The sequence below is a fragment of the Volvox carteri genome (genome assembly GCF_000143455.1).
Source record: "Volvox carteri f. nagariensis unplaced genomic scaffold VOLCAscaffold_3, whole genome shotgun sequence".
In the NCBI taxonomy this organism is placed as follows: Eukaryota; Viridiplantae; Chlorophyta; class Chlorophyceae; order Chlamydomonadales; family Volvocaceae; genus Volvox; species Volvox carteri.
The window spans coordinates 1,015,214-1,036,812 of record NW_003307546.1 but is presented as its reverse complement, the minus strand read 5'-3'; the positions used below and the strand labels follow the sequence as shown (position 1 = coordinate 1,036,812).

General features: G+C 62.2%; 3 protein-coding genes across 3 annotated transcripts; 2 read left to right on the top strand and 1 right to left on the bottom strand.

Annotated features, from left to right (window-relative positions):
- Window positions 1-312: 312 nt before the first annotated feature.
- VOLCADRAFT_86632 (uncharacterized protein) lies at window positions 313-2,566 on the top strand (the record flags this gene model as incomplete). The annotated part of the gene is made up of 4 exons (XM_002946513.1): window positions 313-506; window positions 755-1,062; window positions 1,367-1,584; window positions 1,961-2,566. The coding sequence occupies 4 exons, from the start codon at window positions 313-315 to the stop codon at window positions 2,564-2,566; spliced, it is 1,326 nt and encodes a 441-aa protein (XP_002946559.1).
- Window positions 2,567-3,140: 574 nt separating this feature from the next.
- VOLCADRAFT_86631 (uncharacterized protein) lies at window positions 3,141-10,822 on the top strand (the record flags this gene model as incomplete). The annotated part of the gene is made up of 13 exons (XM_002946512.1): window positions 3,141-3,173; window positions 3,510-3,888; window positions 4,564-4,776; window positions 4,825-5,223; window positions 5,498-5,739; window positions 5,843-5,908; window positions 6,214-6,759; window positions 6,897-8,253; window positions 8,730-9,101; window positions 9,315-9,508; window positions 10,260-10,331; window positions 10,607-10,655; window positions 10,758-10,822. 13 exons carry the CDS (start codon window positions 3,141-3,143, stop codon window positions 10,820-10,822), a joined length of 3,987 nt encoding a protein of 1,328 aa, XP_002946558.1.
- A 672-nt stretch (window positions 10,823-11,494) lies between these two features.
- VOLCADRAFT_102981 (uncharacterized protein) lies at window positions 11,495-21,430 on the bottom strand (the record flags this gene model as incomplete). The annotated part of the gene is made up of 15 exons (XM_002946350.1): window positions 11,495-12,607; window positions 13,197-13,588; window positions 13,646-14,513; window positions 14,871-15,267; window positions 15,403-17,354; window positions 17,672-17,738; window positions 17,842-17,946; window positions 18,290-18,330; window positions 18,600-18,872; window positions 19,013-19,059; window positions 19,177-19,348; window positions 19,786-19,818; window positions 20,467-20,536; window positions 21,064-21,183; window positions 21,345-21,430. 15 exons carry the CDS (start codon window positions 21,428-21,430, stop codon window positions 12,035-12,037), a joined length of 5,196 nt encoding a protein of 1,731 aa, XP_002946396.1. The 3' UTR covers window positions 11,495-12,034.
- Window positions 21,431-21,599: the final 169 nt, after the last annotated feature.

The following is a 21,599-nucleotide window of genomic DNA, read 5'->3' as shown; positions in this document are numbered from 1 at the left end:
TCGGCACAGTACGACCGGACACAATTGTGCGAGCCTCGCACTGCGAGGGGCTGCTTAAAAAGTCGGCTTTAACCGGCTTTGTTTAAAAATCCTAAGGTAAATTTACATTGCCTACTTGGGAAAGCAATTACTCGGTCCAGTGTCTTGGTGAACGGTATTAACGGAATCCCTGGGCTTTGGCGTAATTATTCGTACAGGGACAACCATTTTACGACTTCCGACCAGTAGCAAAGCACAGCTTCCATCCTGAATCATAGCATGCATCTCGGGCGTTCTAACCCCTCCATCCTTTGAAAGCGAGGCTTGGCCGCTATGGATACCCTGGTTACAGTTGGCGCCATAATTGTGGCAATAGCCCTTAAGCTGCTATTCTTCTATTTTTATGCTAAAAATGCAGAAAAGAAAGCGCCAAAGAAGTCTGAACCCTTCGAGTTGGTGCAGAAGGCACCTGACGGCGCCATTAGGAAGCGCGTGCTGGTCACTGGAGGCTGCGGGTTCCTGGGAAGGTAGGACGTGCCAAATGGCATGCATTGGATCTATAAGAACAGGGTTCGTTGGCCTACGTCGGTTGTCCCCACGTTGTCGTCGTCCGAACGCCGTTTGTAGGGAAACGGCAGACCATTGCATACATAGGCTGGCACCTTTTATGCTATGGTGCATCATGTTTCGATTCCTCTATCGGCGACGAGTGTTAAGTACGCTATGACAACCGATAATTAACGGTCCTTTGTTGGGCTTGTCCTGCTGCATACAGCGCCATCGTACGCCAACTAAACGAACGTCTGGGCAAAGATGTCTCTGTCGTTGTTTTGGACGTCTCTGTCACCGCGAAGTTTGGCGAATTGCTCCCGGACGTTACGTACTACAGAGGTGACATCTGTACGTACTCTCATGTCCGTGCTGCCGCCGCGGATTGTGCATGTGTCGTACACACTGCCGCGCTAGTCGTCAGTTCGGTCGTCAAGGATGCAGCAATGATCCGTGTCAACAAGCAAGGCACCCGAAACGTCGTGGAAGCCTGTCTGGAACGGGATGTGAAGGCACTGGTGTACACTTCATCAGGTGTGATTCATGTGCGTTTGGTAGACGTTGCAGTATAGAGACTGCCTAGGACACGTCACAGGTTCTTCCTCCCCAACGAGCAAAGGATGGACTTCGAGTAAGATGCTTCGCGTGCGGAAATATCAGCGTCTTCGCCTATCACGACATGCAAGCAACCAGCTACAACATGAAACACAATGCTGCAACGTAATTTGCGTATTCCAGGTCATCTGCAAGGGATTCGCCTCTGGTATGGCCATCTGCCGGTGTTTTTCATGATCTTCCTTGCACTCTATCCCCTTGTCTCCACGGGCTTGTTCCCAAGCCTCGGTGGTGTTCAGCAGGTCCTTAGCTCGTCCGTCGGGCGGAGGCGGTGTTAAGGAGCCCATTTCCGAAAGGACCGAAGCGCTAATGCCTGAAGACCTGAACGGTGCTTACCCTCTCTCCAAGGCAGAAGCTGAGAGGCTGGTGCTGGCGGCCAACAGCCACGTATTGCACGTGGTGGTGCTGCGGCCAGGAGGAGTATACGGCATTGGGGAAGAGGTACGGACGCAGAATAACGTAACAGCGGGTGTGCTATGAATGGCGATACCTTTGTCGGCCGCCGGGATTGTTAGAGGGGATACAGTCTGTTTCGCAATGCCGTCCTTGGCCATACATGTGCGTGTCTCTTTGCATCTAGTGCTGCGATCTATAGCCTTGGCCAGCCCGATTGCAGTTGTAACATGGGGGGTTTGAGCCTGCTTTGAAAGGTATGCCGTGCGATCCTTACACATGTTAGTTTGCAGCGTCGACCCGTCCATGCACGTGTGGGGATTATGATGCTATGAATAGCGCTGACCTAACGTACCACCTCGGCTGTTTTATTGTTTTGTGTTCCCTGGGCCCCCGACTGCTTCGTCTCACATTTCCCTCATAGGCCCTGGCGAAGAGCATCCTCAATGGCCAGCCGTACATCGGGCCAGGGGTTGCCCGCGTGCCGTTTGTATGGGTGGAGGATGCCGCGCGCGCGCATGTCGACGCAGTGGAGAAGCTGCTGTTCCCGAAGCCAGACGCTCCACGCATCCACGGTCGGGTTTATCACCTGTGCCATGACCCGGTGCGGGACCCTTTCCGATACAGTGAATTCGCCGGCGGCTCGTTGAATGCGGAGTCAACTGCCCACAAGGATGCCGCAGTGAAAGCGGCGGAACGGGAGGCGGGTGTCACAGACCCGCCGCCTGGGATCAATGCTTACGGCCGGCGCTGCAACCCGTCTTGGCCGCGCGCCTTCTTCGGCCTACTGGCGCACATTAACTACTTTGTGGGTCAGACGATGGGGGCTGTGCTCCTGCACGCCAGCCTCACCCCAAGCAACTTGCTGTACTCGACTAACGACTGGCCATGCGACGTGTCAGATGCTCGTCGTTTGTTGGGCTGGGAACCGACGCCGTGGCGGGTGGTGGCAGCGCGCCTGGGGATGGAGGCGGTTGCTGGAACCGCGAGAGGCGGCGTGCATGGCGTTGGAAAGACCAAGACGGCATGAGTAGCGCAGCGATGACGTATTCATGGCATAGCGCGTATCAGGGGTGGCTCGGGGATAAGCTAGTAACCGCAACTCATTCGCACGCGCAAGTGACCCGGCGGCTTGTATAGTGAAAGGAATGGATTAGGCGTGCGTACCGGTTTCGGGGTGTCGTCGTAAAGAACAGATGGTACTTGGATGCGGTGTCGACTGCGGAAGTGCTCTCCCAGCTCGGGCTGGTTGATTGTTTGTCCCCCATAACCTTCTTTCCCTTTGACCTAAGTGCCTACGCTCTCATGCCGTATCTCCGCTCAAGGCGGCACGTGACCAAGTGGCCCAGGTGTGCGGCCGGGTATCGGTGTAATATGGGACCACTGTAGTGAAGTCTGCAGAGGTCGGCGTACCAGCGCCTGAAGAAAGAGGGATGGTTTCCATTCAAGCCACCAGCCTTTAAAACATCGTTGACGGTCATTGAAGCCGCGGGTGTCTATGCTACTTGCGTATTTAGACGGGACGGTGCACAAAACTATCCGGCTGCAGGGTTGCATATAACATCAATGGTATTCACCGCACAGGTTATGGCAGCAACAAAATTATGGTAATGTGTATAGACTTGAAATGCCGAATGGTAAGAGCCCCGAAACCTCACTATATCGACCGCAACCTTCACGTACTGACCAGGTAATATTATCTTATTAAATTCGTTCAAAAGGTTCGTTGCGATGGCAGCAGTTATCACAGTGTAGCTTGGTTCAAGATGCCTTGCTCTCTACGGAACGCGGTGTTACCTGGGTTGCCGCTGATATCCGGTTTGGGTTCAAGCTTAGGATGGAATTCTTGCTTCCGCATTTGGACGAGTTCATATTGGTAAGGATGTTGGGCGGAGTTGCTTGTCCGCCGCCCCTTTTGCTCTAGCTCTTGCTGGACACTGAGCTAATCCAAGGTGTTTGTTCAAATTGTGCAGGACTTTGATGCCGAGGAAGCACTCTTGCAGGCCCAGGTGCTTGCGGCTGGCCAGGTTCAGACACAAGCGAGCATCCTTGCCGGCCCTGGTCTTGGTCCCTACCCTGTGAGGCATAACCGCAGCTTGCCAAATGCCGCCTTAAAGGCACGTGGGCGGCAACCAAAGCTTGCAGTTAGTGGAGTTCCTGCTGCAGCTGTGGAGCCTGTGCAGCTAGACTCCCAGCTGGATGCTCTTCGTCGTGAGATTGCCCGCCTTGAGCAGCAAAAGCAAAAGCAGGTCGCAACGAAGGCGGTGCCTGCTAGGCCTGTGTCAAGTGGTAGTGCCGCAGCTCGCGTAACGCAGAAGGGACCAAACGTGCCATCTCCAGGGAAGCCACCAGGTACTGCCAATGATGGCGGAGCTGCACGTCAAAACAGCCGTGATGCACAGCGCCAGCCTTCTGCGAAGCGGGCACGCGTGGCGCCCGCGCAAGCAAAACCTCCTACAGACGCCTCACGACCAGACACGCCAGCCAGTACAGGCACACTGATGGGAGCTCCAGCACCGGGAGCGACCGCACCTGTCTCTTTGGTACAACCAGCTGCAGGTACTGGTGGGCCTGGCCTGAAACAAATTGGGTCCAAGCGATCTGCAGATGAGGTCTCGGGAGGCCTCGTAGCACAGCAGCAGTCCTTGCGGCCCAGGCAGCAGCAACCTCAACCTCAACAGAGACCTCAGCAGCGATCCAACGAAGCGCAGCAGCAAGATGTCGCCCGCGAAGCGGCTGGCGCCAGCCAAGCCCAGCCGGCGATGCATCCATCGCTGTCAGCAGCCGCACCGCCTCAACTTGCCGGCAAGGGGAATCCTCACCCTAACGACAGTGGAAATGTTGTTGGCTCTGGGCAAGGGCATGCAACGTTGGCACAGATCGCAGCACAGCAACCTCCGGGTGGAAGTACGGGCTCCATGCTGCCTACTGCACAAAGGCCGCCCAGCCAATTGGGACCTGCGGCCCCGCGCAGGCAGGCGCGCGCCACCGGGCAGCGTACGGCTGCGTCTACCTCTTCTCCCTCAGCGATCGGCGGCTCTTCGAGCGCTGAACAAAATGGGGCAGCGACAGCAGGGATGCCGACGATACAGCCAGTTGCCACCTCTTATGGGGCTACGAGCGAAGCTACGGTGAGGGTCTCCATCACCAGCACTGCCGATGGCAGTCCGACGAAGTCGGGGGCAAATAGCAAGAGGGCAAGACCTGCAGCGGACGGTGCATCTGGCCCGGGCAATCCCAGTGAGCATGAGTTGGCGATAGGTTCCCCTAACGCGTTACTAACTGCAGGCAGATCTGCCAACGCAACCCAGCACGCAGGAGGACACGCTACGTCCGCAAACGGTGGCATTACAGACATTTGTCCGGAGGCACAGCTGGCCGCCAACGAGTTTCTCTTGTCTTTCATGAGCCAGATCGGCAGCGAAGAGCAGGGCCGCGGCGGGGCAGACCCGGCGGTGGCTTTGACACCACCACAGCACCAAGGTCTTGAGACAAGTGCAGAAGCACAGGAGCACTACGGCCAACAGCATCCGGAGCAAAGCCAACACCCAAATCCGCGAAGTGGCAATCCGGGGGACGGAAATGCCGGGTGCTTGGGAGCTGGGACGGGACAAAATGAGCACGGCGGCCATGCAAGCATAGGCGGCAAACCGTTGGCGGAAAGAGCGAAGAATGCACCAACTCCAGGTATGCGCCTTTTGGACGTCGTATGGGCGGTACCCGGGGTGTAGGAGTCCTTGTGAAGCCTTAATGGCAGCTGCAAAGCTGTGAGGAATGTTCATATGTTCACTAGTGAGTCAACCTGGAGGTTGGACATGGCCATAGTGGGCATCGTCCAACTGGTGTGGACTGCACCACTTCGGGCCTGTTTCGTGGTTGTTAAGATCCTTCGCCGAGGTAGGTGTTCGTCGGGCAGGTGGTCGAGGCTTTGTAACCCGGAACCTCCGCTTGGGGACCGCAGGGTGCGGTGGCGGAGCGTCAGCACGGCGTGCTGCGGCAGAGCGGACCAGCGCGGCGGTTCAGCGCTTGCGCCGGAAATCAAGTGGAGTGGCGGGGACGGAGCTGTTGCTCCGGACTGCAACATCCTCAGGGATGGCAGCAAACGGTGCTGCCCCTGTCGCCTCGGACGTTACTGCGGCTGCCGACGGAGGTCCTCCGAGTGTACTGGTGTGCGCCACCTCACCAACATACGCAGATGGAGTCGTGGGTGGCATGGCGGGTTTGCGAACTAGCATCCCGCAATGTTTGGGCTGGGACGAGCGTGCTACTGTCGTGATGCATACGCGCACTGCGATTCCACCCACAGGCCAAAAGCAACAGCAAGCAGTGTTGGGTACGGGAGTCGCTCCCACGGCTCAAACTGCTGCAGCAGGTGAGGAGTGCGCACTTGCAAGTACGGCGGAGGGAGAGACTGAGATCCAAGGGTCGTTGGGCGCGGTCTCATCTCCTGTAGCCCCGCAGACACTGGGGATCGGGCTGCGAGGCAGTCCGCCGAGGCAAGGTGCCCAGGGCTTGCTACCCGGGGCTGCAGGCCCCAGTAGGGCGGCAATGGCGTCAGGTGGCTGGCCCCCTGGGCTGCAGACCAGCGCCGCTGCACACATGCCCCGCTGGGTGCAACCACACAGCGGCAACTTAACCCTCTCGACAGACCCTGGGATTCCGGCTGGGGCTGCGCAGCAGCTGCAGCGACAGCTGGATCAGCGACAGCAGCAGCAGCGAACATTTGATAGGCCACAGGACGCGTTTGCGACCTCTGGGGTTCCGAATGCCGCGGGAATCATGGGCGTGGGCGCAGCTACGGGCACATCGGCGCCACGCGCGAGCACGCCGGCTGCCGATGCCTTGCGGCGGCCACCCGCTGCCACAGCCGGCACCGCCACCCCGGCCGCCAACGTGCTGCCACCCCTGCCGATGCCGGTGTCCGCGCCGCACACTTTGGGATCTGCCGTGCAGCCCGTCCACCCTGGTGCCCCGTCCGGCATGTTGCCCTCGGCGACAGCGTCTCAGTTTCCGTATCCACAGCTATCGCATGCACTGGGACCCCGCCCGCTGCCTGGTGGATCTTTTCCCAGCGCGTTCCTGCCGGGGCCGCCACCTGGGATGCAGTGTCGGCCTTCGCAGCCTGGGGTGTTCCTGGGTGCTATGCAGCCGCCTGTGTCGCTGGTGGAGGTCGACGTATTGGCCAGGAAGGAGCTTATCCTGCTGAAGTGGCAAATGCTGCAGGTGTGTCAGCGACCCTAAGACAGTAATCGTTTCGTTATTGCAACACATGAGAATGGAGCGACGCAGGCAGGCTGCCTGAAGCGGGGCGTGCATACAGAGCTTTCCTCCTATAACGCGCTACGCATTGTCATGCGCAGGAAATTGCTGTGGACCTGGAAGCCGAGTGGACGGAGGTGTGCCTTGCCCACAACCGGTTGCGTATGTTGTCCTTGACACAAGCACAGCACGGCAGGTCGGCGGCAGCTGCAGTCTTAGCAGATGGCCCACCCGGCAGGTCGGACGCACCACAGATTGGTCCTCCTTTTCGTCCAGAAATTGCACTTCCCGCGCTTCACCCGCACCCAGTCATGCGTGGCCACGCGACCTTCCACCCGTTCACGCAATTATCACAGCAGCAACTATCGCAACGACAAGAACAGCAGACGGGAGGACATCAGGGCCCAAAGCAGCAAAGCGCCTCAGGGCAAGAAGTCCCGCTTCTTACGCCTGCCCCTGGGCAGTCAGTGAATGTACAGCTGGCCGCGCCACGACCAATGGCATTGCAGGATGTCCGCGGTGGGCGATTCCTAGCTACGCCTCCTGCTGAGATGCAAACCGCCGCCCTGGAGAATGGAGCAGGAGACAGACAGCCGAACGGAGCGCGGCATGGCGATGCTCCGGCGGAGGCCCGAGGCGCCCCGGACCCTGCACAGCTGCACCTGAGATCCGGTCAGTGTCCAGGTGGGGAGGAGACATGCCCCAATAGTCAGTTTCATGTTCCTGACAAGCAGTCCAGACACCCGGATCAGCGAGAGCGGGAGCCCGTCCAGCCCCGGGCACCAGAACGGGAGCTTGGCTCGGAGCCTGCGTCCCGAGTAGAGGGCGAGCGGGCCGCGAACACTGGACCTGGGCTTGCGGCAGAGAGAGGGCCGCTGCTGGCCGGCTCGGATATATCCACCGCAGCTCGGAACTCGGCACCAGTTGAACGACATCCAAACGGAGACCCTGCGGCGGCAGTGCAGCAGCACGACGCGGCGGTTCCAAGGGCCCTGGCTCATCGAGACCTTGCCACCGCCGCACTCCGGCTGGAGAGCCATGGCGGAGGCTTGAGTGCCCCCTTGGCCCAACAGCCTTGGTTAATTGCAGCTGGCACGAGGAGTCCACCACCAGGCGCTTCATTGCCCTTAGGAGCAACATGTATATCAGCTAACGGACCGGCCGTTAGGATGGCACCGGCGGCAGCCCCGCAAGTTGGCGAGCGTCAGCCTGGTTCCGACCTGGTCGGGGGGCTCGCAGGGTCTGCAAGTGCCGGCGTGGGTTTCACAGGTGTGGACGGCCCGCAACAGCACTCGAGGCAACATGCTGGGGTTCAGCAGCAGCAGGTGGGCATGCCGCAAGCAGCGCATGACTGTGATACCGCGGGCCCACGTGACGGAGCTGCTGATGCTTGGCGTTCTGGAGGGGACCCTCGGGTCAACCAGGCGTTCCTCTTAACGACGGGCATGGAGGATCAAGGTAGGGTTAAATGTCGCCAGATTGATTTCCCGAGTGAATGCGTAGGCTCCAATCTATGCGCATGTATTTGTATCTTCCGCTGGAGGTGCATCACACCGTCTAACCTCGAGGGCAGGTGTACCTGCAAGTATACCTGCTCCCGTGCCTTTGCACGGGCCCCTAGATGTTTCGTTTCATTTGTAGCACTTCCACTGATCTTCACTGATCCCGCGTGCGTACACATGCAACTAGTCGATGAACTATTTCGATTTCCCGGGATGAGTCGGGTTGTTAAGACGATGCTTTTGCGGTCCGGCCGAGACTTTCCGCGTCGGCCGTTCGGCCTAGCGTGCGTGCCGTTTGCCGCTTGTTCCCCCTTGGGGCCCCCGTTTCCTCCCTTCCCTACCTCCTGTCCCTGCTACTCCACCATCGACGGACTTGTCCTCGTCGCACCTCGTCTCTGCGCCTGGACCCCCTCACGCCGGCGACCTCTATAGCTGCCGTTTCAACAGTCACATATGAGGACGCTGCACGGGGGATCGGCCAAGCGATGTTGTCCGGGCCGGCGCGTCATCTTCCCGCTCTGACATGCGGCGGCAGTGCTGATGGGAGGACCACCGGTGATGGTCGGGGTGGTGGACCTGGTCCCAGCGTCCAGCAGCGGACAAGCGTGTGGATGCCTTGGGAGCATGCCGGCGCTCCTGAGGCACCACCAGGACTGGGCGAGGGTAGCGGAGAGGCCCGCAGCAACGTTGTCGGAGGCGCCGGCCACAGCACGGTTGCGGCAGCGACCCATAGCGGCGGCGGTGGCACTGCCGGTTGGGGTGACGGCGGCGAGGGTGATAGCGGCCAAAGTGTCGGGGTGACGAGTGAGGGGCCTCCCTTTACGGGACTGAGCTTCAAATTGTCAGCTGCTCCGATAGCGGGGCGGCGGGTTGCAACCATGCGCGCACAGCTAGGCACCCCGTCGCCACAACCAAGCAAGGGTGTGATTAGGGGCCCGAAGCGTGTGTCCCCATCCTTGTCTGCGGTCGTGCCAGCGCCCATAGTGCAGCCACGCGGTCGCTTGCCTGCTGTTGCAGCAGGTCCTCTTGCCGGTAATCCTGCGCCCGCATCCGCTGCTCCTGCTTTTACCGCGCCCAATCCTGCCGCTGTCGCCCCGGTCGAGCCACCTGTGCGCGTGCAGTCTGCGCCGCAGGTGCTGCCAGCGAGGCGGCCGAGTGGAGGCAGCCCGGGGGCCGCCATCGCCGCTGCAACGCCTAGGCAGGAACAGCAGGTACGAGACCGGCCTGTCCCGCGTGTCTCACAATATGTCCAAGTACCGACAAAGGCATGCCATGACCACGGCGCACGTTCCCTGGCCATGATGAGGCAACAGTCACGGTGTGGGGCCTACCACGAGCATCCGGGCATAACCCTATTCGCTTCAGCACATTGCAGGCCAATGCGCGTTATTGGCGCTGCATTCATGGCGTTTGAGGGTCCCGCCTGTTGCTGGACTTGCGGCCTCGTCTCAAGGGAGCTGCGGTCTACACGAAGTCCGCAGCTTTTATGTCCTGAACTATGTCCCCCGAGCACGCCCTGCAGGCCTCACAGCGAATCGGCAGTAGCGATAGCAGCAGCGGGGGTTTGCGTGAGGTGGCAGCTGCGATAGCACGCCCGGCTACCCAGACGGCTCGGCATGTTCAGGCGAGGCGGCGGGGCAGGGCGGCCCCCGAACCAATGGGTCTACGCGCGCCTGGCTGTATGGCTTCTAGCTGCCTCGTTAGTCTAGCTCCACGGGCTAACATGAATTGCATTGGTTAGTCTCTGGCTCGCACTGCGATGACATTGATTATGAGAGAATTCCGTACGCAGGCGGCGTCACTGCTGCGGCCTCCTCTGGGCTCATCCTCTGGGTGTGGGTTCTGCGCGCCTCTCTGCTTCCACGCTGAGTTCGTTCGACAGCTGGAAAGGATGGTCGAGAATCTGTGCTGAAGACACGCGAGCCATCGCCGACTCGCGCTGCTTGCCACACCTGCCCGCAGGCCCCACGCGTGCCGTTACACGGCTTGGCAGCAGCGAGAGAGGAGACAGCTCCCCGCCCCGGCAGCTTCCAGGTACAGCCGGGCCCACAGGCTCCACCACAGCCAGGACAAGACCGTCATCAGCCTTCCGCGCTAGCGGCAGTCCAAGTTTCACCCCTTCAACAGCAGCAGCAGCACGCAGCAATGTGTCCGCAACTTTCATCGCCAGGCGGCGCATCTGCCCCGCCGCTCTACCACAGACGGGGAGATATTGTCTTGACGGGGTGTGGCGCCTTTGGGACAACAGGAGTGACTATCGCACTTGACCTCCTCACTCGGAAGTACATGTCACCTCTCAACATCTTCAGGTCCTACTCAGGAGGCGCCCCACACTAGTGGGGGCTGCTTTTGGTCATGGTGGGTCGCTTCTCTCCATTAGCATCCCTTGTTACAGTGTGCGGTACACGTAAACTTTTGGCGGGCATTGGCGACGTGTCAACCTGTCACCGGTTTTCGCAGTGGCAGGTCCCGCCAAGAGCAACTGCATCTTGCATGATACGCGTTCTGGTGTAACACTTTGGTAGGGTGGTCCCTATGGCGTGTAGGGAGCTACGGGGCCTAGTTCACAACTTGTACCTGCACTTGATTATGAGATAACGGAATGCACTTTGCAACGAAATGTGACAGAGGATCGAAGAGTCTGCAATAAGAGTAAAGATGGGGTATTGGGCTGGCCTGCATTGTAGACCAGTGTGGTGCGATGTAAATTGATGTGTCATTTAATTAGGTGGGAAGGTCATGGCGGAGCTTGCGGGATTTAGAGCAGTCGTGTATTGTGCGTAGATCACCCAGCGGGACCCTAACCGGTCCCCCGGGGCCGGTTAGGCTGCATGGTTTAGCAAACACAACACAGCTTGGACAGCGGGTTAGCAAACCATGATGTGGAATCCTGCAGGACTGTTAGGAGAGTTACAGTGGGACGCGTTTAATGGTACGGCAGTAGGCATGTACGTCGACTCTCGCCTCCGGCGTGACATGGGGCAGCAAGCGCGTGTCCAAAGGAGTAGTACAGGTGAATGGAAGAATGGTGGAGCAGCATAAAGACGTACGGTGACCGCACATGACCGCACAGCATGTGCGCTTTCTGTGTTATGCTGAAGCACAAATGATTTACTTGGTGGCTCATGAAACCTCGAGGTCGGATTCTGGCATCTTGCTGGACGGATTCAATTAAGTCAGGTCCGGGGCGGGGCGGTAAGTTGAAGTTTACACTTCCTGCGTATCTATCTGGTGTATTGGTTACGCTCCTGTAAAGTTTTGTTGTCCAACAATGCGGCTCCTTCCTACAAAGACAGCTTCGGCACATTCAGAAATCATGCAGGGGAAGCCAGCATGGCCTAGCTGCTAGCAGCATCCCTTCCCGGGGAGTGCACGTAGAAGCATGAGTGTCTCCGGAGCGGTGGTCTGCCGCCATCAGAGTCAATATCCCCACCTTGCATACACACTCCACACTCAACCCCCCTGCTCTCAGTGAAGCAAAACGCCCGCTTGAGCGCACTCAGTAACCCTCCTGGCCAGCCAGCACGCGCGCATCATGCGCGCGAGAGTCAACGCATAAAACACAGGCACCCGACAGCTGAACAGGCAATGGCAACGGACCAACCGCTGCACCGGTCGCATGCCAGGGGAGTCACGCAGACCAGGAAGCACCAATCGCGACGACAGCAGCATACAGCATTTCTGTACCAGTTGGTAAATTCTACCGCCCTAATTTGGAACACGAATATGCTGACAGCTTACGACGTATTCCCCTTGGCAGCTTTCTGCTTGGACCTGGCTGCTGCGGCAAGGGCGCTTCCAGCATGGCCGCTAGCAGCTGGCATGGACAACCTGCCTGAGGCTGTTTCCCCCGCCACACCGCAGCCCGCGCCTGTCCCAGCGCTGGCTGCCAGGGAGCTTGCAGACGGCGTGGGCGCTTCCACGGCGTTGTACGGCACTACTCGCGCAACTACACGCCCGCCGTAGCGTGCAGTGATCTCCTTAATCGCCCGCTCCTCGGTCTGAATCGCGGTTAGCGGCTTGGCCGCTACTGCCGGTTGACATTGCTCCGGCACGTACCATTTGCTGGGCTGCTGCTGCTGCAGAGGTGGAGCGCCGGCCTGCGTCAAGCCCACTAGCAGGGAGCGCCCCACTGGGGGAGATGTGCCCGCAGGAACTGCTGCCACTGCTCCAATTGCCGCGGGTCCCCCGGGAACTGCGTTAGGCGTGGCGGAGGCGCCGCCGGGCCCCAGCCCTCCCCCCGGGCCGCCGGGCACCCCCTGCCTGGCCCAGCTGGCTGCGGCTCGCTTCTGCACCAGGGCCTGCTCAGCCTGTAAGGGAGGGCGGCGGCGGGGCCGGATGCACGACGGCCTTTGCGACGGCGTCTGACATCATGTGATGCTGTTAACCAGGATAGCCAGGTCAGGACAACACGTCCGGGAGAGTACGGCAGCCTTCACGGGAACGGGATGCGTTTGTCGCTGGGGTTGTGAAAACCGAACGCTCTCACGTCTGCGCGGAGGACCGGACCGGACCATCCGAAGGCAGTCAGGCACACAGCGCCGCAGGAGGGTCTGACGCACGATTGCAGGAATGGGGATGGAGATTGGTCCACAGTGCGAAAAAATAGCGCGCTGCCGCTATGGCAGCGTCGCCAATTTATGCAGTGCATGCACCGCCCAACAACCAATTCAGGGTCATCGTCGGGTCAGAGGCCGCCGCACTCAGGCCATTCGGTCCATAGCGCTCTCCGCTCCCAGGCCGAAATCAGGGCATGACGTCACAGTGACCCGGCTAGCAACCTATCATGGACATGTCCGTCAAGCCATGTGACCCTGGCAGAAAGTCAAAGCATGCACGTGGCCGGGAAATGTGGTACCGGAACAGCGCCACGGCGGCACGAAAAGCCCCCTCACGTACTTGAATATCCAGCAGCGACTTGGCACCCACGGGACTGCCGCCCTGCACACCGCCCCACGCGGGACCCGCCGGCTCCTTCTCCCCCTCCTGGTCTCGACCTCGCAGACTCGCCACCTGCAACGGCGCGGTTATGGGCCTGCCGGACATGAACTCCGCTAACGTGAGCTTAACGCCACCGCCGCCACCACCGCCGCCGCCACCACCGGCAGATGCCGCAATTGGTGAAGCCTTCACGGCCGCCGCCGCGGGGCCCGGAGAAGCGATGGCGGGGCTGGAGGCGGCTGCCTTCGGCACCGCGGTGGTGAAAGGAGAGGACGTCGGCTTGCGCCCGCCTGGCGCAGCACCGGCGGCCGTGGCGATGGGGAAGCTCGAAGCGGACGCGCCTGTCGTTGCTGCGACGGGAAGGGGCAGGGGTCCTGATGGTGTGCGCGCGGGCAAGCTGGACGCACCCGGCGTGGCCGCCAGTCCCAGTCCAGCCGAGCTGCGAGACGGCGCCGCCTGTGACGATGCCGCTGCTGCCGTCTGCTGCTGCTGTGGTTGCTGCTGCAGCGGCCCTACCGTGGCAGCCGAAGAAGTGGGTTGCTGTGAGAGCAGGTCCCGCAGGCTGCTGCCACCCGGCGGTGTGGCCGGCAGCTTCGCGCCACCCCAGGCTGGCGCCTTGGGTGCAGCGGCGGCAGCGACCGGCGGCGGCGGCGACGCGGCCGGTGGCGGACTCAGCGGCTGGTCGAGAGCTCCCGACAGGAACACGGACAGCGCGCCGCGGCGCTGCTGCTGTTTCCTGGCGGGCCCCGTGCCACTTACGACCGCCGTCATCACCGCTGTTGCCGGTGTGGTTGGGGCGTTACCAAGACTGCTGCTGCTGGAAATGGTGGTGGTGGTGGTCACCCTGCTAGCGCCAGCGGCGGTGGTTGCGGGCGAAAACGTGGTGGAGTTGACCGTGCTGTCAGTGACCGAAGCTGTTGTAGCCGTCGCCGCCGCCACCGCTGTCGGTGTTACTGTGAGGGGCTCCGATGACCCATCGCCGCCGCCGCCGCCGCCAGCTTCTTTCGTACTTCGCTTCCGCCCGGGTCCGCCGCTGCTGCCTCCCGGCTGCTGCTGACCAGGCTGCGACGACAGCGGCGCCGTACCAGCCCCACTAGCATTCCCCCCTGAGCTACGGGCCCAGCCGCCGCCGGCTCTGCCGTCGCCACCGCTTCCCGACGCAGACGCCGTCGCCGCTTGCACCGCGTCCGGCCTTGCTGCCAGCTTGCTTGCCACCTCGGCGCTGTGCGCCATGGCCTGCTTCACCGACTCCACAGCAGCTCCCGCAGCCAAGGCCTGCAGGTCCGAGGCAGGACGGGGCGGGATAGGGGCCTTCAAGTTGGCGGCAGGTGTGAATGGCGGCACCTCCCCATCACCAACATGGACCACCATCAACCCCCCGGCCGCCTGCTTTTCCACCTTTCGCTGCTTCCAGTAAGTGATAAGTGACGCGGCGAAGCTGGATGTTTTTCCAAGTCCCCTGGCCCACCCCAGCTTCTAGGCATGACGGGCACTGAGACTCATGCTGCTGCCGCCTTCTCGAAATAGCAGCGAGAACTTGGAACCCCAATCCCGATCCTACCAGACCGTTGCTGTTGCTTTTCCGCCTCCACTGCACTCCACCTACGCCCCAACCCCGCCCCGCTCTCTCACCATCAGCGCTTCCTGCAGAGCGCCCCGCTGGCTCAGCTTAGCGTGCTGCTGCGCATCCAGCTGCCGTCCCCCACGCTGCAGCTCCTCCAGGCTTGAGATCTGCTGCAGCTTGCGCTGCAGGTTGCGGGCCAGCCGCTGCACCTCGCTTACTGCCTCGCCGCCGCCGCCACCGGAATCGCTGGCGGCGCCAGCCGCTAGGTTTGCGCCGCCGTTGCCACTGCGGGGCGGCGCACTCCGCTCGGCGCAACCATGCGGCGCAGCGCCGTGTCCGACAACGGCCAACGCTGCCAACGCCGCAGCCCCCAAGCGGCTGCTGGCCTGCGGCGTCATGCGGTCTGTCGCGGAGGCGCCTTCTAGCCAGGCCGGCGCCGCCGTCGGCCGTCGGCCCATCTGCAGCCTGGATATTAGGGCGCGCCGTCGGTGGAACGCTTCCAGCGCCGTGAGTTGCGATTCGAAGCCGCCGCCACCGCCGCCGCCCCCACCGCTGCTACTGCCAACACCGCCGCCGCTGGTGCTTAAGGATGAGCCGTACAGTGCAGTATTGATAATAGGTGGGCTGGTTCCTAGGATATCCTCCGCTGAGCCGCCGCCGCCGCCGCTGCCTAACGCCGGCAATGAGCCTTGCGGGTGCGATGTCGGCGCCGGCGCCAGCAGCACGGCGCGATAGAGGTGCTCCAGCTCCGCCAATAGATGCGAAGGAAGGCTGATGAGGCCGCCGGGCGCCTCCAGCAACGTACAGTCCAAATTGGCTACAGCCACGGCTAGGCAGTAGCACCGCAGTAGCGCCGCGCCGGCTACATCCGCATACTCCAAGATGGGCAGTGCCGTACGCGGCTCCACGAGCTGCGTCGCCACCAAGCGTTGGCACAGCACCTGTAGCGACGGCACCGAACCACCACCACCACCACCACCACCACCGCCGCCGCGAGTGCGACGCGCGCCAGGGACGCTGTCGCCGTCGTTGAAGCCAAACATGTCGTCGCCGTCGTAGGGGAAGCCGCCGCCGCCTCCAGCGCTTCTCCGCCGCGCACCTGCCAAAGGTGACGACGGCGCACCTGCACCTGGCTCCCCCCCGGTTCTGTGACTGAAGAGCTCCCAGCCGGGGGGCCCCGGCTCATCAATCGCTGCCAGTGCGGCGGCCGCATCACCCCGCCGTCGGGGGCCCACGGCAAAGAAACCCGTAAGATTTCCTCCCGCTGCCGCTACCGCCGCGGCCGCGGCACGGTCTGCTGCTAAGGGACTAGGGACCAGGTCTAAGCTGGTACCGAATGATCGGGCCATTGGACTAGAACCCGGCGGCGGCGTGAAGCCCGTCCCGACGGAAGACCCCAAGCCCGAACCGCCCCGCGTCAGCGACCCGACCGGGACCGCGGCGGCGGCGGCTGCTCCGCCCGCACGGAAGGAGTTCCCCCCCGACCTCCACCAGCGGCCACCACCACCGCCACCGCATACTTCATCATCCGAGCCGGAGCTGCTCGAACCATCGCCTCCGCTGCCGCTGGCACCGCTGCGCCGCTGGCGACGGTGCCGCTGCATCCCCGGCATGACGCCGTGCTCGTCGGGAATGGGGGGCACCGACCAGGCCTGCAGGGCCAGCGTGTGCTTCTCCCCCACAGCCACCTGGGTCACCCGCGTCAGCCCTGTAACGCGCACCGGCACGATCTGTGCCTCCTCCCCCGTGCCCATACCGGCCCCGCTCTGGCCCGTCACCGCCCCGGCTCCGGAACCGCCGCCACCACCTCCCGCCGCCGCCACTGCTGCCGCCGCCGCCCCACTGGCAGCTCCAGTCCCGCTGCCTCCTGTTCCAGGTGCCGCCGCAGCCTCCGTGCCCTTGGCCCCTGCACCCGCAGAGCCAAAACCCCCGCCTGCCCCGGCGCCCGCGGCCCCGCCGCCGCCTGGTGTCGCGCGCTGCTGCTGGTGCTGGGGTTCCTTGCACTCCCACATATACACCTGCCCCGTGTCCGTGACGACCACTGTGCGCGTCTTGCCCGCCGCCGCCGCCACCACACACTTGCCTGCCAGCGGCCCCGCCACCTCCTGCGGCCGCAGAGCCGGATCTGCACTGCGCCAGCACAGCACCTCCCCGCTGCGGGTCACCACCGTTGTGTGCGAGTAACCCGCAGCAGCCAGCGCGGCCTCAGGCCGAACCACCTCATTGTGATTGCGGTGGAAACGAACTTCAAGGCCACCGCCACCGCAGGGAGCGGCGGCGGCCGCGGCAGCAGCAGCCGCAGGCAGCGCCGGCAACGGCAGCGGAGCCGCAGGCGCCGCCGCCGATGCTGCCACAGGCGGCCCAGGTCCGCCTCCGCCGGCCTGTTGCAGCTGTTGCAGCTGCACTGCCGCCAGCCTCGCGGTATCCCTGCAGCCCGCCAGCTGCACTCTGCGCGGGGTGACCACTCGGTGGCCCCACGTGAAGACATCCCCCTCTGCGGACACCACCACGGTGTGGCGCTTGGACAGGGACAGCCCCACCAGCACCTTGCCCTGGAACACACGGCGCGGGGAGAAACGGAGGAGCTCCCGGGGTCACGTGCGGACGAGACCAGGTCGATGCTCCGTACTAGCTATGCCACACCGCCATGGTGATGTGCACCAGCACGGATGGGCTGTGTGCGGGCACATCGGGGCATTCCTCGGTCTAGCTTCAGGTAGCATCCATCGTCCGTCTAGGGCCAAGGTTTGCACCACCATTTCCCAACAGCAGCACACACACACACACCATGCTCCCTCGAGTCTCTCCCTCCCCTCCCTTCCCGGCCCCTTCACTTCCACACCGCTCCTCCGCTCTGGGGCTTCCCCACCTTCATGGCCTCGACCACACGGGGTGTCGGGTTGTTGGCGGAGTTGTTGGTGCCGTAGCCCAGTTGCCTGCGCCAGGGGGTTTAGCCAGCAGTGCGGTAGGGGTGGGGGGTTCGGTGGGTGGATTTCTTGCATATGGTTTACCCAGCCCCCCAGCACCCCCAGCACCCACCCGTCGTTGTTCGCTCCCCACGTCCACACCTCCCCCGCACTGGTGAGACACGCGCTGTGGCGGTTGGAAGCAGCCACCAGCACCGCCCGACCCTTGAAGTCAATCCTGCCACGTGAGGGAGTCCACGTTCGGAGAAGCGTTTGGTTGGGGCAGGGGATACCGATTGGGTGATGGCGGTGAAGGGGGGCACGACACACGAGAGAGGGGTTTCCGCGCGCGGAGGAGGTCCCGATGGCGGCTCCTATCACTCCCCTCCACCCAACAATTATCTTGAGCCCTGCTCACCCCCCACCGAACCTAAATATACACCTTGTGCAACTGCCCCACCCACCCTCCCCCGTTTTCGCTCCTTCCAGCCCCTCCTTTCCCTCCCCCCTTGCTGCTGTCACCAACTGCTCCCCAATCCCCAACCCCCAGCCCCTGACCCCCTTGTGCTTGTCGGACTCACTTTCTTGGTGTGGGCTGCGTGTCCACGTTGGGGTAGCCCAACTGGAGGAGGAGAAGGGGGGGTCCAAAGGGGGCCGGCAGGCGGGGGAGACGAATGGGGGAAAGACGAGCCACACACGATTGAACCACACACGAATGGGGGAGGGCGGGAGGAATGGATAGGAATGGATGCATAGAGCAGAAATGGGGGAAGGACGGTTAGGAAGACATTAATGGGCGGACCTGCGAAGGCCCCGTTTCCCTTACCCTCCCCTCACCCCTCCCTTCCCTCATGTCCCTCCCTCCGTCCTGCCCCCCCTCGCCCCCCTCACCTTCCCATCCCGGTTTCCCCCCCAGCTCCACACATCGCCAGCACTCGTGGCCACCAGCATGTGGTGCTTGCCCGCCGCCATCGCCACCACCACCCGCCGACCCAGACCCGCCACCTGCCAGGGGTGAATTAGAGCCGACTCGCCGCTGTGGATGTTGTAGTCGGGATGGCCCAGTCGGCCGCCGCGGCCCCAGCCCCAGGTCAGCAGCCGCCCGTCAGCAGTGAGCGCGGCGCTGTGGAACTTGGCAGCTACTACGGCCACCACACCCAGACCCTGTGGGTGGGGGTGGTGGGTGCGGGATGCGACAGGCGTGGGGCGGGTGGAGGGGTGCTCCCTTCCGGGACCTTTCCCCGCGTCCTTGTCTGTAGGATTGGCTTCCCGGTGGCCCGAACCCCGCAACCTTCAAAACCAACCTGCAGTGCCTCCACCCGCAACGGGTTGAGGTGGAAGTCGGTGGAACCTGCAGCGGGGGAGGGAGCGGGAGAGGAAGGGAGGGAGATCGAGAACATGTGTGTAAATTAGTAACAAGATGCCGTGGACTTCACAGCACGTCCTGCCAGCAAAACGACTGCTTCACCTCCTGCGCTTTCCCCCACGACAGTTAGGACCTCTGCGACCCCCCCCTTTTCACCCGTTCCCAGCTGGTAGTTGGCGCCACTGCCCCAGCTGTAAATGGCACTGCAGCGACCAGCTCCCTCGGAGGGCATCCTACGGAGCTCTGAGGACACCAGGTCCACAGGGGTGCGGCCCTGAGCCGGGGGGGGTCGGGGAACGTGAGGAGGGGGCCCATGTAAAGGGTAAACGGAGGCACTGGTGGGAGGTTGCGAGCGACCAGGGGGGGGCACCTGAGCAATACCACCGTACGTGCATTGCACCGGGCTGGTCAGTGGCTACCCCCCCCGAGGCGCTGCAGCTGCGCGACACCAGCAAGACATTTCCAGCTGTTCCGCGCGTGTATCCAATACACGCTATCGCCGAGAACAATCAATCCAGGCCTCGACTGTTGGACTTGCCGAGGGGTTGTACCTCACAGATCGGACGGATCAGTGCTTGGGATTGGGATAAGGATGGAGGTAAGACCCAACGCAAAGGTTGCTAGGTAGCAGCTGTGTCATCTCCGGGCTCCGGGAGTGGAACAGCGCACCTTCGGCCCCGCCCAACCACTCACCCACCCACAGGACCCCACCTGCAAGTCAGTCGCTTCCACGGAGGCCCCCGCCTGAAGAAGCAGCAACAGCAGCAGCAGCAGGGTTCGACAACAGCAGCAGAGCAAAGCAACCAGGGAGGAGCGGGAGACACAGCGCGAGGACGGCGTCAGCTATGTACGGGGCGCACTGAGCAGAGCCGGGAAAGAGGGAAGTCGCACAAGAAGCAAAGGATCCTCCCGCCCAAAGCATCCTTGTTTTCCAACTGCTGGGAAAGAGGGGGGTATTGGGGTTTACCTGCACGGTACGGCCGACGTGAAGGTACCGCTGTGCTGCTTTGCGACTGGCGGCTACTCCCCTAGCGCTCTCTCTTCACCCCTAGTGTTTTTGTCTCGTCTTTTCCGGCAACAAATACGCGGTATGCTTACAGACAGCATACCACCATGTTGTTCTTTTAGTCGCACCCCCAGCCCAGCCCGGCCCGGCCTCAGTCCAGCTGGGAAATGCGTCCCCAAACCCGCCTCGCGGGAAGCCTACCAAGCTGCTGGACCCGCACGAGCTGACAGCGAGGCCATCATGCTCCCTGGAACTCAGCCCTGGTGACCTGGATAGTGCTCGTCCCGCCCCGCACCTCTCTCGGAACCACGTCCTCATAAAACCCCTTCCACTGCTACTGGGTCCTTCGCAAGTGCGCTGTTTCGTTCTTCACTTCCACCCCCTACCCCGAGGCACAGGCCCCCCACCCCGGAACACGACTCCCCGCCACCCGCCCTGACGGCCCCCAGCACCCGCCTGCAGCAGTTTGGCGGCCGCCGCCAGGTGACCCAGGTACAGGGCGCGATGTAAGGGCGTCCTGGGCGGAACACGTAGGGGGGCCAGTGGCCAGGGAGCATGTGGATAAGGGGACATGGCGGCCTTTGTGCCTCTAGGAACTAAGGCATGGGCCCCCAAAGGGAGGGAGGCGGCTCAAGCGGAGCCCGTTGGCCGCACTTGTGGGAGGTGGACTCAGATAGGGACCGTAGTACGGCCTGGGACCATAAAACCACGCATTGTGAGTACGGCTGGCAGGACGCAATGTGCGTACGGCTCCTCTTGCTGCTAACAACGGAGGAGAACCACGATCGCCAGCACCGTGCGATAGCGGGTGTGATGTCGCCAAGGTGGGGAGGGGTTCCCCGCGAGAATGAGCTGCTTCGGGGTACTGGGACAAGCAGCCGCTTACGGTGCGGTTGACTAACCCACACCTCCGAGCAACGGGTATAGCTCTTAAGAGTTATTTCATGTGAATCGCTTCATCCCCATGTCAATATTAACCGCACCAGCCGCTCTCGCCATCCGTGCAGTGCGTCCAGGCGCCGGCTTCCAGCAGGCGCTCAATGATGGTCAGGTGGTTGCGCCATACAGCTACATGCAGCGGGTAGACCTCACTGTTGCTGGGTCTGCGCGCAAACGGAAAGAAGGATCAGGGGCGATGCGCGTCACGAACCGGCCTTGGCCTTGTGGCAGCGGCCCTGGAACGCAACGTCTCCCAGCGGCCATTGGCTCTGGAAGGCCCGTGGGCCAGTGCCAGGCCGCCGCTCATTCCCACACGGGACCATACTTGTTTAGTTGTCCAGCAAGTTTCTGCACGGCTGCATCCACGTGCAGGGCGCTGCCGTGTTTGGCAACCTCCACCAGCGTGGCCATTTGCTCCTGTACTGTTTGGTGCTTATTGCTATGCTACCTCACATCAAGCGGTGATATACATGTTGTAACTTAACTGGCCTTTAAGGCGTCAAACGCCAGCGCTGGTGTCAATCATACAACCGGTCACCCTAGGGCTGGTCCAATTGTCAAGGAAAGGAGAAAGCCAGAA